The 18,948-nt window shown below is 38.4% G+C and overlaps 1 protein-coding gene across 11 annotated transcripts in view; it reads right to left on the reverse strand.

Moving 5' to 3' along the window:
* The window catches only part of NCKAP5 (NCK associated protein 5), a 379,214-nt gene that overhangs the window by 82,108 nt on the left and 278,158 nt on the right, over positions 1–18,948 (reverse strand). For all 11 annotated transcript variants that reach the window (XM_048309430.1, XM_048309431.1, XM_048309429.1 and 8 more), the window contains 2 exons: positions 11,743–11,811; positions 5,127–5,165 (listed from right to left, as the gene is read on the reverse strand). In XM_048309430.1, the coding sequence (XP_048165387.1) occupies positions 5,127–5,165; positions 11,743–11,811 (108 nt within the window). The remainder of the gene's footprint in view (positions 1–5,126; positions 5,166–11,742; positions 11,812–18,948) is intronic.

Below are 18,948 nucleotides of genomic sequence, written 5' to 3' on the forward strand. Positions count from 1 at the left end.
ATAAATTGGAAGAGTGTGCTACTTAATTTTCTCTGGTTGTTTGATCACCCATTATAACAGTAAAGAAAATCTCGTAATGACAAACAGTCGCTACCTGGCACCTCCTTTCAGAGTTTTCTGTTAGTATAAAAATGATTTTTCTAGTGATGTGTTCCATTTTGCAGCTGACACAAAGCAGAATGCAGCAATTCATGTATGGCTATTGTAATAAGCATAAGCTAAGTAAAAAGCCAGAGCTGTACCAAACCAGGCACAAGTTCAAAGTGGCACTGTGCCTTCAAGGTACTCTTCTGAAGTCTGATCCCCTCCTTGCTTTTTCTGAACAACCAAATCAGCATTGCTGTGCCTGATGTGGATGGGCTGTGTCTTCCCAGACACCCCTGGGTGGGCCCAGGTGGGCAAGAAGGCCAGTGGCATCCTGGCTGTATGAAAATAGTGTGGTCAGCAGGACCAGGGCACTGATTGTCCCTCTGTACTGGGCACTGGTGAGGCCACACCTTGAGTCCTTTGTTCAGTTCTGGGCCTGTCACTAAAGAAAGACATTGAGGGGCTGGAGCAAGTCCAGAGAAGGGAACAGAGCTGGGAAAAGGTCTGGAGCACAAATCTGATGAGGAGCAGCTGAGGGAGCTGAGGATGTTTAGCCTGGAAAAAAAAGAGGCTCTTTTCACTCTACAACTCCCTGAAAGGAGGTTCTAGCCAGATAGGGCTTGGTCTCTTCTCCCAAGCAGCAACTGATAAGACAGAGGAAATGGCCTCTGGAATGGCCTCCAGAAGAGGTTTAGGTTGTATATTAGGAAAAATTTCTTACGGAAAGGGCTGTCAAGCATTGGAACAGGTGGTGGAGTCATCATCCCTGGAGGGATTTAAAAGCTGTGTAGATGTGGTACCTGGGGTCATGGTTTGGTGGGCTTGGCAGCACTGGGTTAATGGCTGGACTCAATGATCTTAAAGGACCTTTCTAAGCAATTCTGTGATTCTATGAAAAAACCTTAAAATTGGGCATTAGAAGCAGAGGTGGAGTGTAAAACCATCAAAGCCACTAATGGCTTTCAGATACAGATCTGTCTATCTATCTAATCTCTGTCTATCTATCTTCAGTGTAAAACCTGCCTTTCCTGGTCACTTGAAGGAATACAGGATTCTAGCAGAGAGAGGATTTTGAAGACAGTGCAGAATCTGACACTCAGCTTTTCAGCATATTTTGTGCAGCGGTCCATTTTGAGGTAGGAGAGCCTCAAAAACCAGGAAAAGCAGTCTCCTAGTAAAGCTTACAAATAAAAATCATAAGCTGCATCCATATCTAGGTTGGTTTGTTTGTATTTTTAATTTATGTCTCCAAAATACTTACCCTTATTTAAATTTAGGACATTTGCTGCCCTGTAGTATTGCCTCGCTCATATTACTTTCCACCATATGAAGGTGGAGAAACAGTCCTCAGCACCCCCATATGTTGTCCTGTCAATACCATTAACAACATGATGACCTGGCTTTATGAGGAAACAACTCAGAGGGGGAAATTGTAGTCAGATGTAGCTTAAATTCTTGCCTGCAGTTGCTCTAGTCTCTGCTCTAACCAGCAATGAGGTTAGAAGAGGTGAACACACAATAAAATATGTTCATCTTGAGACTCCCAGAAAAATGCAAACATCTTTTTATGCATATGTATCAGATTTTATGAATACTGGATGAATGTGGTTATTTTCTCCTGATGGTTTTATAACATTTGTTTTAGGTGGCTGTCAAGTGGTTGTTCAATTGAAATTGCTAGAACCTTCCACACGACCCTCCAAAAATCTTGAGGTTGATGATTTCTAAAGCCCTGAAGCTTTGTTTCCTGTCAATGAGACCTCTTACCCCTGGTCTTGCAGAAGGCAATCTCTATTAGGAATAGAGATTGTAAGCATCAAGACCCATCATTATCTGCCTTTCACAAATCAGAGAATTTAAAACTGAGCCTTGGCTGTTACAACAGTGCTTAACATTTCAACACTACTAAGGGCACTGAACAGGAAAAATGATTCACAGAAACTTAACAGTGTAGAAGAAAATTAAATCTTAGCAAGGCCTCTGCTCAAAACCTTCCTATCTTACAGTTTTAAAACCATAAGATTTATGTTTCAAGCCTTAGAATTTCTGTAAAAAAGTGAAATATAAGATAGTAGATTACCCAGCCAGATGCTGTAAACCCTGCCAATGGTAATGCCACCCATAGCCCAGAGGAGAAATGAGGCACATAAAGGTAGCAGTATTCTGGTAAAATAAAGTCTGAGTTTAGAAACTTGAAGTCCTAAAATTACCAATTAATACAACTAGCAAATGTCTCAAGTATATAATTCCTCTCCTGTGGGCAAAACAACCAGCTATTAAGGTAGCAATCTCCCAAATATTTAAAGTACTCCTGGGGATTCACTATAGTAATATCTGAGCATCTCTCTAGTCTTGCTTTATCTCTTCAGGGTGAACTAGACTAACTCTTCTCCAAAATGGGATCCAATGGCCTCAGCAGAAGTTCCAGAAAAACACTGCTCTCCCTCTGAACATGCTTCTTTCTGCTTTAATTAACACTTAATTCACTTCTTTTTTATTTCACTGATGAAAATGGAGAAGAAATAACTTTCATATAGAACCCAGAGTAAAAAGAGTAATCTCCTGAACACACTCCTATGGAGGAGATTATTGTGCAAAAAGTAGATATACAAGTCACAAAATAATTTAATTAAATGGTTTAACTCAAATTTAAAACTGTGGATCCAGGTCCTACATGGAAAAAAAAAAATTAAAATCCTGTTCTCAGTAGTCCAATCAGCTCATGTTATATGAGAAGTCTTTGGGTGGAAGGAGAAAGAATGCATGTTTTCAGTATCATAGCATACAGGTTTGTCTCAATTAATTCTGTTGGATTTCTGACTTCTTAAATTTCCTAGAGGCAAAATTTTCTCTTAATAAGTGGTAGAAAATCCATAGAATTTTGCTACATAAAATTGTGAAATTATTTTGTATGGCTAATTCAGCACAAATTCAATTTAACTTCGTTTCTCCATGGTCACATAAAAAAAAATCCTCTCATGTTAGAGAAATTCTATAAGTATTGTAACAAATTACATACTTGAAAAGTGAACGTTTAAGACTGTAATTCCATTTCAAGGATTCAGTGACATTGATAAATCACTTAAGCTTCGCTCACTCAATTTGTGTCACCAGAATCTCTCAGTGGGATCACAGTCTTTCCACATCCCAGTGAGTACACAGTGCTTTACTCATTACATTACAGCATGTACTTAATTTAAGCAAAAATTAGCCCTTAAAGGATGATTTCAAATTCACAGCAAAGCCTATGCAGTGTGTGCTACTGTACAAAATCACTCTTCTCCCTTTTGTGAAAGCTCTCAGCTTTTCTTCATGTCTTGCTCTGCTCCAGAGGTGTGTTATCTCTCTGTGGCATGACTGACTCTGTCTTACTGCTCAGCTGCATGATGGTAGATTTATCTGTTTACCAGCTACTATTTGGGCTCTGATATCTACCCTTTTGGGAATGGTGTGAGGAGTGCAATTTCCTCTTTATTGTATGCTATTGTGTTCCTGTCTTTTCTTATAAAAGGACTTGTATGAACGGTGTCAGGAGCACTATAACAGTTAATATTCATTAGCATTTAGAAAAGTACCCTCTTTCCTCTTTCTATGGATATTAAATTAGCTGTTATTACTCAGTAATAGGTAAGCAGCTGTTAAATCCCATCAACCCTAAGTAAATCACTTTATTAAATGTATTCGGATCTGGTTTTATGGTATCCTTAGGAACTCCTTGGTTCCTATGGGTTTGGAAGGATTAATTACTGAGGAAGTATGTAGTCATCAAAATGTCTGACACCTTTGCAAAGGGAGTCAGGAAGCTTCTCTCTCCATTTGGGAAACAGTCAAAATATTCCCAAACTAGAGATTAATATATTGAGATTAACCCTCTGGTGAATATTTCACCATGTATGGTTTTATAATACAAAATGTGTATGAGGTTTTTGTGTATATTAACATGAGAAAATATCTCCATTTCCATTTAGAATGTACTGAAACATAGATTTGGGATTTTTTTAGAAAATACTTTAAGTTATATTTCTAGCAGGTGTCACAGCAATAGCTCTGCAGTCCTCTGATGATGCACAGACTCTACTCCTATGTGTAAACAGAGAAACACAGCAGAGACAGCAGCAGGGCAAACTTCCCTGGATGTCATGGCTTGCACAAATCACCTCTGAGCTGCAACACTTCCAGCTGCTGGAAGGCAGCATCTCTCTTCCAGAGTACAAGCCTTTGTTGTGGATCTAAAAATCATGGGATGAGCAATGATACATTCAACCCTGCGTGTCCCCTCTGTCCCCACTCTTCCCTTTGCAAGGAGGATTCTGAATGATGTCCTGCTGGGAAGAGTGATGTCCATAAGGGAGGCTTTGGAGCTGGTCCTCAAAATCTGTTTGCATTTAGAAAGCTTTTGGGTGCATGGCAGAGGTTTTTGATTATTTTAACTTGGTGTTTCTTGCTGCATTTTAAGAATGTTATTACTTGTCCTGTCATTAAGTGTAGACAAAACAGTTTATTTTCTTCTTTGCACTATCTGCTTTAAAAGACAGCATTTATGTCTCTTTCCGAATCATCTTTTTAAAACTAAATGATCCAAAGCATTTTAATAATGCCACATCCATCAAGTGGTCTAGACCTCACAAAGGATCATTCCATGAATATTGAAGTGCTCAGAGCTTATTGTTATAGATCTTGATATTTTGTTTGTCTTTCCTTCTTTCTCTCCCTGACAAAATGAAATCATGGAATCACGTTTAACTCAAAGACCACGTCAGAAAACCAGAAGTTCAGACGTGACCTGATGCAGAACAGATCTTTGTAGAAGCCAAAGTGAATCTTTTCACTGTACCAGGTTTGCAATTACCCTACAAGAATTTTTCCTGTGCAGTACTTCCCCTGCTTACTGAATATGTGAACATAGTTTAAAAAATGTATACTATCTAAGAATATATATATCTACATCTATTTCTATATATATATATATATACATCTCAAATAAACAGTGAACATCTACAAGCTTTAAGCTACACCAAAATACCCAAATCACAACTTACCTTTTGAGTAAGTAGAGCCTGAACAACCTGGTTAGCTACCTGAAAGATAAAAAGTAAAAAAATTTAAGTATGTTATCATGTGTGTAAATGCATAACAATACCTTCTTCTGTGGCCTGTCCTGGTTTCAGCTGGAGCAGGGTTAATTTCCTCTCAGTGGCTGTTACAGAGCTGTGTTTTGGTTTCTGAATGAGAATGGTGTTGATAACACACTGATGTTTTGGTTTTCTGCTAAGTTGTGTTTATCCTAAGTCAAGGACCGTTTTTTGTCTCGTCTCATGCTCTGCCAGTGAGGATGTTTACAAAAGAAACTGGGAGGGAACATTGCTGAGACAGGTGACTCTGGCCAAAGGGAAATTCCAAACCACAAAACGTCATACCCAGGATATAAACTGGGGCAGTTACCAGGAAGGAAACTGTTTTTATCTTAACATACAAGTTTTATCCTGATTCTCCTCCCCATTCCATCGAGGTTGAGCAAGCAGCTGCGTAGTGTTTCATCTCCATCTGGGCTTAAAACCATGACAGTCCATTTTTGGCATCCAATGTGAGGCCCAAAGGGTTAAGGACATATCCAACCAGAGTGTGTTAAAAGATTGTTATGAACATTCACTGTGTTGGTTTCACAGTTGCCAGTGGCTTTCCACTCCACTTTCCATCTACAACCACTACCAATTCTAGCATTTTCATTATTTACTAGTATTTTAGTAAGATAATACTAGTAAGAATACATGAAATTCACATCAGCTACTTCTGTTCTAGTCCTCATTATAAGCAAATGTGCATTGTATCAATTGCAGTGTGGCATGAGGGGCATTTGGTTAACTTCTGTCATCTCTTCTTTGCAGTAGATTAAATTTTCACAGTTCTATATGCAGCTGGTGTGCATCAGCATGGACTGACTGCATCCACTAGAGTGGACTTTTACCAGCCAAGGATGGAGGCCTGAATGTTTTCATGAAGTTTAATTGTTTCTTGATTAAATATTGACAAAATGGTACATCTATCATGACAGGCAGAAACCATAAAGTGCCACAGAAAATTAAAGTACCTACTGTCATTGAAATGTGGTTGGAAGGCATTCACCCCACATAGCATAATTGACTTGAATGAGATTACACACCATTGATTAGCAAACTATATATTCAACACAGAATATTTGAAGTTATCTATTGTATACATCCTTTCTAATTTATATTTACCAGCAAGGATAGGGGCAGTGAGGTGGAAGAAGGAGGGAGAGAAAGAGAGACTGAGGTAAGATTTTCTGTTGATGCTAACTTGAAGGTTCAACACCATATATGCACACGTTATCACACATTGTGCTGATTTATACTTCTGCTCCTGCATTTAGGCAGAGCAAGTAGAGATGTCTCTCTTTGAAAAAAGAGATTTTTTTATTTGTTTTTGGTTTACAGAAATTATATTAAAATTTATGCAGGTATCATTAAATAACCTGCATTGATTCTTGTTACTCTTGGCAAATTACATAAAACCCCCACCACCACTGATGAAAGCTCAGTTGGGAGAAAAGAGCTGCAGCAGCTAATTCACTTCTGCAAATAATTTGGTTCTGGCTAGATCCAAAAGTTACATTTGATTCATACTCATAAAGTTGCCTTGTATCAAGTCTTTTTTCCAAACTGGTTTCTCACTTCAGGCAGCCTGTGGAACAACACTCCAAAAGAACAGCTCTATACGTGATTTAACAGAAGACACAGACTAATATTAGAACAGTAATAACCAACAGAAGTAAGCATGCTACAGTTTTGAAAGCCCATGTGCCTTGCCCTGCAGGCTCTCAGGCTCTCCATCCAACACTGTTCCTTCTGCCAGGTATTTCAAGGTCTGTTTGCTCTACCTGAAAATTGAACAAACCATAGCGAATACATTATTTCTTTACTTTCTGACATGGAGTTACTTTACCAAGGAAGAACTAAAAGGTTCTTTGAAGTGTGCACTAGTCACTCACAACAGCATAGCCTACAAAATGACTCCTATAGCTTTACATATTGTACAGAGGAGTGTAAATGGCATAATATTCCAAATGGGAAAAAACTGAACCTGCTGATGCATATATGACAAATTTTTCTGCTTTTGAGTGAAAATAGGTATCTAAATGGAAGTACCTGCCAGTGATCCATAGCTCCCATGGAACTCAAGAAAAATATGTAACCAGGTTCTTTAGAAAACGTGGTTTGTTTTTTTTTTTATTATCTAGCATCTTGGAAAACTGTGTTGTTATTACCATTCAAGATTTTCAGGTCTGTATTTTTGGTATTCAGCAGGAACAGAGGTGGGAAGCCTTCAGTGAAATGTTCTGCAGTTACTAAAATTAATTTAGCACTCAATAAGTGGAATCATAGCCAAATGTTTGCATTTCAAATGAGGTTGCCATTCCACTCCTACAGCAGATGGAAGTAAGCTGCTAAACTCAACAATCTACTTCATTTTAACTTACAGGTATCAGGAGACACCATGATGTGAATGAACAACATGAACCAGCTCCACAAAACTGGCAGTCACAACTACCAAGAACTGTGGAAACTGAGACCATCGAAGGCAGAGGAATTGACTTCTGAGATGCAGAAAATATGAAAATGTGAAGTTCCTGCTTATATGAGGCATAACTGTGGCTCAATCCCAGTGGAAAGCAGGCTGTAAAATTACTTGACCTGTGGTAACTGCAGTTAATCAAGGTGAAACAAGGAATAGAACAGAGCTGGCTGGTTCCTTGGTCTGCTGTTCTGCAGAAGGTGACACTCCTTGCTTTCACACTGCCTGCCTTTCCTTTGAACTTAATAGCCAAGATCTTTAGGTGATGTTTCCTTTTCTGGTTTGCAATAAAAGAGATAAAAGATCCAGCTTCAGTTTTTCCGTAGGCAATTATGTTTACAAATATATGTCATAAAGTGGTCTTAATAGAAAAGTTATAAAAGAACGAATCAAAGAAAAGAGATCCTAATGCAACATCTGTCATGCCTTTTACAAGTACTGAGATTTTACACAGCTGCCTTTAATGTATGATTCCATATGCAAAAAGACATTTCAAGTGTACTAAAATAAAAGATTTATCTTTTATTCAAATCTTAAAAACAGAACGCCTTTTTTTAAGATAACTCTGCATTTTTGATTAGTTAATTCTTAAAACATCAGCAAAAATATCAACTACCCTAAGTTGCATAATTTCCTGCATGTGAATATGGTGAAGGTTGACAGAAATCTCAGCTGGCACAGTGATGTGAATAACCATGACATTGCTACCTACCAATCAACTGACATCTGAATTCCACAATAGGAAACTGGGATTAAGCATGTTAACCTCAAAGCCCAAAGGTACAGGAAGACAATCCTGGGTTTCACATTAAATTTTTCAGCAACAGAAAGATACATTTATGGAGTATGTCTGAAATTAAATAAGCTCTTTTCTTATTTATCAAGTACTGGAACATTTCAATGACACCTTCTTCCAAATACTGTTCCAAGTTTTTTACATTTACACTTCAGAGATGAACAATTACTTTAAAATCAGTGAATAATTGTTAAAATTCATAAAGGACTCTGCTCAGCTTGACCCATATGCTTTTCAGATTTAATCTCCCTGAACATTTGAGTTTCTTTGAATTTTACCATGAAAATGATTACAGAGCATGCATTTTTATGTCACAGTTGCAGGCATTCATACAATATTAAATGTAGGGCATTATATGAATGAAAAGTACTATGTAAAATAACTGATTTAAAAAAAAAGAAAAATGAGAGAAAATAATGGCAAGCATAGCTTTAAGAATTCAGCTCTGGCATCTCTTTGCTACAGACAGACAGAAAAATCACAGTGGCTATTTTTACTTCCTTCATATTCAGCTTAATGGCCACCAGCACCTGAGCAGAGGGCACACTGGGCATAGCAGGTGTCCTTATCACTTTGCTGTGACCCTGAGGGACCACGAAGGTCACATTGCCAGGGTGGCCAGGTTAAATGGTGCTTGAGTGCCCTGAGCAGAGTTTGCCTGTGCCCAGGGGAGAGAAGCTACAATCTGAGGTTGCTGAGTGATGAGTGAAAGATGGCAGCGTTCTCTCAAGAGTCATCAAATGATGTTCCCAGCCTTCATTACCTCCAGGGCCTGTCAAGGCTCCCAGGCATGTAACAGCCAGAATGGCCAGGTGGTAGCTTGGGAGGGAAGCACTCCTTGTGCATCAGCCCAGGAGAAGTTCATTGCACTCACAACTAATTTGACTGAAGAGGCAAAATTAAAATCATGATTGTAGTAGGCACTCACATGTTTTGGTGGCACTTCAGCTATGTCAGGTTCGGGTGTGATCACAGCCTTGTGTTCCCAGGAACAGCTCTGTTCCTCGCTCCAAACCTGCCAGGTGCCCCTGAGGCAAAGTGGGGCTGCAGCACAGACAGATACACGGCTGCTCCTAAGTTACATCTGCTCCTAAAAACACTGAACAAGTTCTGAGGGCCAGACTAGGGAAGGTCTGAAGAGATTCTCACTTTCAAGAAGAAGGGCTGGTGTAAGATGAGTTATAAACAGAGCAAGCATCAGACTTAAAGTCTTAAAGAAAATAAAATTTTCAGTGGAAATATTTTTAAATATTTTAATTTTTTTTTTTTAAATCTTTATAGAAAGCACTTTATTTGCTTAAGATTTCCAGTTACAATCCCTACCTGGAAAGGACTTTTGGTTATTAACTAATTGAATTTCTGTCTTATCTCCTATACTCTTTATTGTTACTATAAAATAGAGGGTGAGAATGTGTGATTTCTTGTGCAGCTCCACCAAAGGAATGTGCTCAGGTGGATGCTGACCCGGGACTCCTGCAGAATTTGCAATTATTAAATATGGTTTTCTTGCCCCAGTCACTGGCAGCAACTTCTTCACCTCAGTGACCAGAAGGCATTAGGTCCAAGCTTGTGTCAGCTCAAACAATGCTGGTTACAGTGCTTCTGCCAAAGCACTGTGAAACAGAACACACAAAAAAAAGAACAAGATAAACAAAATATGAAACAGGGAAGCCCAACCCAGGGGTGGTGAGAAGCACTTTCTCCTGAAAAAGTTGACACAATGGGAGAAGATGGATAATACAGAAGAACTGAAAACAGCCAACATAATGTTGGAGATCATAAACTTCAGAGCATAGTTTGATGTAATTGTATGATCTTTAGTCTGAAATGGTGTGTGAAAAACAATCCTGGATCAGAAATCCATCACGTCACTGCAAACTTCAGAGCATAGTTTGATGTAATTGTATGATCTTTAGTCTGAAATGGTGTGTGAAAAACAATCCTGGATCAGAAATCCATCACGTCACTGCAAACAGCATAAAAGCATGTTTCCTGTCCTTATAATCTGCATGGAGTGTTTTGCTGAAATGGACAGTTACAGTGCTTTGCTCGTTTCCAAAATTAATTATGTAAGCAGATTTTGTCCTAGACAATCAGAAAATAATTTTAATTCAGGCTCTGTAATTTAAAATGAAGTTAGCAATTACATGGTAATTTCATCCTTATCACCAAGATATCCATAGCAGTTCAAGTGTGCACTGAAAGAGTGACTTGGGCCAATGCAGACAAAGGCTCTGCTCATACCCCAGAGCCACAGAATGGGCAGAGCACGACCCTGTGGGAAGGTGTATCTGTAAAATCCCTGATAAAACTATGCCACAGTGGCAAAAGAGTGGATTTGTTGATGAAAATCTGCACTGAACTGAGGTTTCTTGTGCCAGAGCTGTATTGCTCATGCTTCTAACACTTCAGCAAATGCTGATTAAAAATTTAAAAAGCTGGTGGGAAGACTGGAATTGTCATCTGCCCTGGGTGGTTTGCTTGCTTACACACTCTTTTCTCCAAGGTGCAGCTGGGGTTCTTCTTGTTTTGTTTGCATGTCAGCTAATTACTTATGCCACTACACATCCTTATTATGGAATGGGTAAATGATTTCTGCCAAGCAACTCTTCGAGCCACTAAGAGTTTTAAAAGTGCTTTAAACTCTCAGGCATGTTGAAGAGCCTTATTGGGAGGAACAAGTGAGCATCAGTACATGTGTGGAGAAATCTCCAAGCAACAGGAGATGGTAGACACTTCTGGAATTGTAGGCATTGCTGGAGTGCTCAGACAGTAAGTGAGGGGCCAATTACATTCTAGCTGTAATTGGAAGCTCTGATCTAGAAAACAGCTAGAAAAAAACAGCATTAAAAGCTGTGTATGTAACCCTAAGGGCGAGCTGAGGACTAAATTCTGGGGTTATGGAATGTATCACATGAGAAAGCTGGGGGGCTCTTGATGGGAGAAGCCACTGTCACACGTGTTCCACTTCAGATAAAAGGAGTGCACAGCACCTAATAGGCAAATTATAATCTCCTCCTCCTCATGAAAGCAAACCAGTTCTATGTATTGACCACTTTTCAGTGAAGAGGTGTGGTCAAAACAGGTTTTACGCAGAGGTCATGGAGAACAACACCTTTGACTGCCAGACACATGTTCTTGGAATTAATTAGAATGAGGTAATGCGAAAATTGCAGAACAATGTCAACCTTCTAAGAGAGGGAGAGATTAATTTGTATTCATTTAAACATAGTAGTAGGTAAGAACAACCTTTCCATATACCTTACCTCATCGAGACATCTCTCATACTGTTCTCTCTGATTTTCGTTTTCCAGAGCCAGCGCTGAATTCTCCGCCTACAGTAAAATGGAATAAATATGTAAATATGTACATTTAGCAAAGGATATATTTCACCACATGACAATTCATAAAAATTCTCAGGGGGCTTAATTATTTTCCTTCTTCAAGACCCAGAATAAAATGCACCATACAATTTATTTTGCTGCAGGTTGGTGCTTTGAGTAAAACCAGAAGTGACATTCATTTATGAGATTATTCACACCATGCATTACAATCCAGAACAATATCATAGCAGATATTCCACGTGTGTCCACCATCTCATCTTGTCAGGTGCAATAGACTTGGCAATGAAACACTATAAAAGATATTGACATCTCTTCTCTTCCTCTCCCTTTTCTGTTCAGAGGGAACTTGATAGCTGCGAACCACTCAGATGCAAACAGAGGCAGCCACTATCACAGGGAAACAAAAGCCAATCTTATGTAAACTTCTAACTCATAAGCCTGGTTTCTGCAGTGGGGAACTCCAGGAGCACAGGTCATTCTACAGCTCATTGGTGAATTACACCCTTTAACTGAAGCAGATAAATGTAATAGTCTTTACTTACAAAAAAAAAATATCCTCCTACTTCAACAGTGAGAGGTATTTTGCTACATCTAAACGCAATCTTGAAGCCAGATTTTTTTTCTCTCACATATGTAATTCTAAATATGATAAAGTTTCCTGTATATTAGGGCCTTTCATCTGTCTTTAATTTTCACCCTGTTCATATTTTTGCACTGTGAAAACTTCAATATAGCACAATCTGGTAAGTAAATCACAGTAAATCAAAGTATTTTTTTTTATATATATCTGTATTAACTTTAGGAATTCTTATAGTATTGGAAAAAGAAAATTTTTAAAGTGTGATGAAGTTTCATCAGAGCAAGTTTCTACTATTCTTCTCTTAAAGGCTGAGAAACTAAAGCAATATATATATAAATCTATGAGTTATAAATGGCTCTAGAAATCTCTGTGCCTCCCATGCATAACTTCACGTCACATAACCATAACACCAAAATCAATACATTCCCATAATTACAACTATTATGCAATTTACAGTACTTGCATTACTTTAACCTTCTGTCAACCTATAAAACTTAAACAAATGCTGTTTCAAAGGAATTGTCGTTACCAAAACAACAGTGATAAATATAGTTAACATTTGTAGTTTTAGAGGAAAATTAATGTAATGTGCTGTATGGAAAGACTCTGTGGAAAGATGCACTGTTCCCCCTTCCTTGTTAAAAAAAGTCAATGAATCAACAAAATAAGAATCCCAAAGTCTATTAAATTGGCCCATTAATAAAAATTTCAATTGCAGCTGAATCATAAAAGTAAGGCTTGGAAGCAAAAGCAAACATACACTATTATCCAGCATCTTGAAAGAGATTGAAGAGTGAAAGTGTGGTAAGAAACAAGGGCATATAGAGTTTACTTATTTAAAAGTCTAAATAAGCAACTGTACGGAATCTGCGCTTTATCTCCAGGGTACAATTAAAGCCAGCAAAGGTGGTAAAATGCTCTGCATCATATTTTCACAATGTCACCTATGAAAGGGTTCAACATATGGCTATAAAAAGTCTATGGGTGATCCTGCAGAGAGCACTGTGAGATGAGGCAGCAAAAAGTAGCAGATGCAGAAGTACCAAAGTAGAAGAAGAAGCTGCAAAAGCAAAAGCAGTAGTAAGAAATCAGAAGCTGGAGGGTAAATAGTCCTCCAGACTGAAGAGGCCATAGTTTGCTTTTACAGACAGGTTCTTGCAGGTTCATTGATAAAATAAAGAGATGTTCGTTACATAAAAATATATTTCTGAGTTAAAGATTTTCAGATGTTTTCTCTAAGAATATCCCCCTAAAATGCCATCCAAAAGAAATTCTTACTGTTTTGAAGCAATCACTAAAGGATTAGTCTGCACATATTTTCACTCACACATATTGACATACTTATGGATTTAATTTTTAATTTTCATTTTCATTAACATAAAAATATATTGCATGATTTTATCCTAAAATAATTTGGGCAGATTGCTTCCACATAGAAATGTGTAAAAGAACTACAGCACACACTTGTACTATATGAAATACAGAGAGAGCTACCCATGCTTCTCTTACTCTATATTTTGGAATGCTGTTAAATGGAATGCTAAATCTTCTTGGATCTGTTCACTAAATCCCTGATTTCAGCAAGCTATTCCATTACAAACAGGCTACCAAAATTAGGAGATCTAAACTTGACAGTATTATAAATAAACGCTACATTTCAGCTCTTATCAACCCACAGTGGAAACATCTGTATAATAAAACCTATTCTCACACCACTGCTTTCAAAATTGTAGTGGAAGGATGTAATGCAGTTAATATTAGCTTGAATTTTGTGCTTCTTGATTGCCAAGCAAATCAAGCCTATTTATTTGGCATTTTTGTAATGAGGACCAGACTAGAAGGGAACACTTGACTGACTTTACTTTAGAATCTGTGCCAGTTCCCACAACATGGGAAAACCAGTACTTGATACACTAAATCACTCTACATTGCAACCAAATACTTGATAATAATCCTCATTCCCCTGAAAGTATTCATTTGGAAAATTTGTAGTAGCACTTACAGTCTCAAAACCCTGCCTCCTAATCCAAACCTTCATTTATTTAACAGAAATCACTGGGTTTTGATGTTATTGTAAAGCTGCTCAATTTTTGCTCCAAAGAATCTGCCTGCCTCTCGTATTGTATATTCTGGGCTTCCTTTGCCAGTTAAGCAAAGTACATCTCCTTGAGGGAAGCTGCTATTAAATCTACTTCCATTTTTATTTTCAGGCCACACTTAGAGAAAGCTACGCTGCAGTAAGAAGCCCCTCTCACTTCTCACAGCTTGAAAGCTTTTGCACCCTTGCAGGCAAGCAGGGGCAGTGACAGTTCTGACCCCCAGTGCAACCACTAATCCCATCCATAACCTGGCAGGGGACTATGCAGGGAAAACTGAGCTTGCTGAGAACAAGCAACTGAGAGCCCTGAGAACAGCACTTTCTGAGATAGCCACTGATTTCTATAGAGATTTCTAGTTTTAGGCAGAGCTGTCCTCTAGGAATTGATGTATATTTCATGTTACATTTAGAAATGAACAATCCTTCTCTGTCCCTCAGCCTTGCAAGCACTAAAAGCGATGCAGCCCAGCAGACACGGCAAACTCAGCGCCTGCCACCAGCACCTCAGGCACACACATCTTTTCGGGGGGGGACAGATCTCAAAGTACAGCAGCATTCAGTCAGCCAACAGTAACTGTGGCATAGTTTACCACCAAATGAAACATCAGTACATTTTGGTTTTGGATCATTACAGATTCAAGGATCCTAAAATGTCAAAACAGACGTCCCTCCCAATTCCGATTTGGGAGAAAGGATTTTGCACAAGAGTCTCTCCAAACATTGGAAAATTTAAAGATTTCAGTCATGACTTGGATAATGCTAAGCAGCCTCCAACTTCCTGAATTAGAGACAACATTGTTCTGAACTGAAAGATTGGGTTTATAGAAAATCAGTTTGAAAGGTAAAACTTCAGACTACCTTAACAAAACCGAGGCTGCCTTGAATTGATACCACTGCTAACACAGTCATTATGAGAGACTTTGCCAACTGATTTTAATTCCTTCCTCAGGATGAAAAACATAGCCCTGGTAATGATAAAAAGTCTTTGGGTCAGCTAATAGCTTTCTCTCCCTTCCACAGGTATTTTCTCATCTGGGGCAGCTGTTAGCACAGTTTCAAAGTTAGTAAAAGGCTACACACCTGATGCTTCAACAGACAATGCTCTGCACTTTTATAATGACAATGAAATTAATTAAAACATTGAATTTTCTACTAGAATGCACGAATAAAAGAGAATCGTGACTAAAAGAGAATTATGTAGAAGATAGTTTTCCTTACTCAACCACTGCAGAGATGAGACAAAACAAAAGGACGGGAGGGGGAAGAGAGAAGAAAGCAGAGAGCGTGATGCATTTTGCACTAAGGAAAGAGGAGATCACAGAATCATAGAATGGTTTGGAATGAAAGGACCTTTAAAGATCACCTAGTCATGGACAGGAGGTGAAGGTCTAAAGGTTGTACGTCTAGTTAGCAGCTCAGCATGCTCTGAAGGTATCATCAATAAAGGTCAAGAGGAACAAAGTTATGACAGTGAACTTTAAAATCCCTGACAGAATGCTACTCCACAGTTACCAGGTTCGCTCCTTTGTTATTTATACTAAACCGTTTGTCCATTTACAGAAAGCTTTATTGATTTACACAGACACTCATTTGTCATGCCCAGTGCAGTGTATTAAGGGCTGTCCAAGCACTTCAAATGTACTCAGCAATTTTTTCCTGCTTTCAGCTTCTGATTTTGTATACTTTTGTGGTCACAACTTCCTACAGCACATGAGAGGTCAAACGCTGTCATTGGCAAGGTAAGAAGTGATGCTGTTGCATTTTTTCCTCAGGTCCTTAGAGCATTTTTGGTGAGCTGCTGTTCTGGGAAGAGTTTACCACTTGAATCACCTCTGTGTCATTGGTCACAGGGAACTTTTTGCATTTTTCTGTCCCTGTTATGCAGAAAATTTGTCCTTTGAAAGACTAATCCAACAAATTGTCAGAGGAAAGTTTAACACCATACTTATGCTGGTCAGAAGAACTGAAAATTACATTTGTACTTTTAAATCAATGTAATTGTAGCAACAAAAGCCTTAATTTAATTCTACCACTGTAACAGCATTTCCACTGGCTACTTTCCAGTGCCTTTTATATTAGTAAAGACAGCTCTTTGCTAGGAGTAAAATGGGAGCTGCACCTCAAGGCCACCTGTCAACATTTGGATGTTTCCACCTTGTCCTTTACACTTTTTCCACAACAGATCAACACTGGGCAACCACAGAGTGTGCCCCTGCTGAACAGCTCTGCTCCCTGGCCCCACATCCCCAGGACACTGAGCCTGGGCAGTGCTAGCTACTGATGCAATAAGCAGTGAATTTAGTGGAATAATACTTAGGAAAAGTGCATTTTTTTTTCAAATGTCCTAGTCTTAATTATTTCTTCTGGATCATGGAGATGGGAGAAAAAAACCTCCCAAAACAACCAAAAAGAACAAATTAGTGATAGGATGACAGCTTCTCACCCTTTCTTCAAAACACTTAGCCTTCTAAGTAGGATCATTTTCTGTTTTATTTTTCAATAGCCTGTTATATTTGACCCCACTTAAAACATTTGACATATTTTATCTGAAATATTCAGCTACTGTTTAATTCCCATTCACTTAAAACATGGCACGAAAGTCATACATATGTGATGCTAAATAATAAAGCACAGAACTATACAAGTGTCAATTATAATTCTGTCTATAAAAAGGCCACATTAAACCTTACTGGGCAGCACTGGTGGGGATCATTCTTGCAATTCACAACTTCAGCAATATTTTTTCAATTCTTTACTGCTACAAAACTGTATTAAATCTCAAAAGCCGTCTATCTCCCAGGCCATGCTGTGCTATAACTGTGCTACTCATGGGTTTGTAGACTCACAGAAAGCAGTACAACCTTCTAAAGTATGCTAGAAATCAGAAGATACTTATTCAACATCAGGAAACTAACCACTTAAGGCTACCAAAAACTCCTTGGGTTTAAATGTTGCTAAGAAAAAGCAGCCCAAGGTCTGTGCAACTTCTTATTATGCCTCATCAATTATTGATTAGCAGATTCATGTATTTAAACATGAATTTACAGCAGAAATTAGGTAACAGTTTTAAAATTTGTGTTGATTTCATGCTGTCAGAGATCAGAACCCAGAACCTGTTCATTTATCTGCACATTTTCAGCAGATTGCACGAAGGGATTCCCACCCACAGTCCTGGATAGGGCTCATAACCACAGAGATCTTTCCCTCTCTGCTGAGCTACTCCCAGTTCAAACAACAAGAAACAACGGGTGTTCAACCTAAATGAGGGAGCCTCCCTTTGGAAAGAAGGGTATAACTAGAATTTAATCCTTCAAATCTACTCAAACTGGATAAATGTATAAACTTCAAGACCTGAATCAAACAAACCAGAACCAAATGAGATTCATACACTGCTGATGAGACTGTGTCCTAAAAATGACTAAAGCAAACCTCATATTCCTGGGAATTCCTCTGTAAAATACCATTATTCTGCCCCCCGCCCCAAATCTGGGCTGGAAATTTTCAACTGAATGACAGTATTTGTCTTTTCTTCTTCCAGTTAACTCTAAAGTAGTTAAGAATTACAAACCTTTAAAACTTCCAACATTTTCCCTTCTGACACCACAGAAATGTTTGGAGTTGACATTTTAAAGAGAAGGTTAGGAATAGATCTAGCGAAACAGACGGCATTATAAGCACAGGCTTATCTCCAAGCAAATAATCACCCAGGCTCCTACTAACAGATATATCAATAACAGTGTTGTATGTTTACCTGCATGCAAATTGGAGAAAACAGCAAATTCCACCAGTATTTACAGAGATAATAATAGACTCTCAACATTTCCACTGGTAAAGCACCATCAATACAGGCCTTTGCACAAATGGGTTAAACTTATGAAGAATGTCTTTTTTTGTTTCCCAAAAATTTCTTCCAAACGAGCACATATAAAACATTTTTTGAGGACCAGGATTAGAAGAGGTCTGAATAAACAGAGAGAGGCAGCAAACAACTATATTTCCTAAAGACATGGTCTATATAACACACATGCACTTGATAAACCATAGAGGTACAAGCATGGGGAGCCAAAAACCCCACCAAGACTCCCACCACATCCTTTTTTTCCCCCTTCTTGTTTTAAGTGATTTTTTCCTTACAGAATTGCTGTCCCTAAAAACAGAGAGCATTTCACCCTGACAGACTGACTGTGCTTCCTCATGTAATATTCACAGATAGTTATTTCTTCTATAAAAGAAAAAATCCCTGCTCCATGAAAAAAGGTCTGAGATCCTGAAATTGTGAGTCAAACTAAGATTCTTACAATTAACACAGACAGATAAAGGCAAGTGGTGTGGACTTGATTAATCTGAAATGGCATTTTGTGGTTAATATCTAATTGTATGTGACTCATACCTAAGTATCTTTGCACTGAAACCTCTTTTAGGAGCCAATCAGATCACATTTGGTCAGTTG

The sequence above is a fragment of the Corvus hawaiiensis genome, chromosome 7, assembly GCF_020740725.1.
Source record: "Corvus hawaiiensis isolate bCorHaw1 chromosome 7, bCorHaw1.pri.cur, whole genome shotgun sequence".
Classification (NCBI taxonomy): domain Eukaryota; kingdom Metazoa; phylum Chordata; class Aves; order Passeriformes; family Corvidae; genus Corvus; species Corvus hawaiiensis.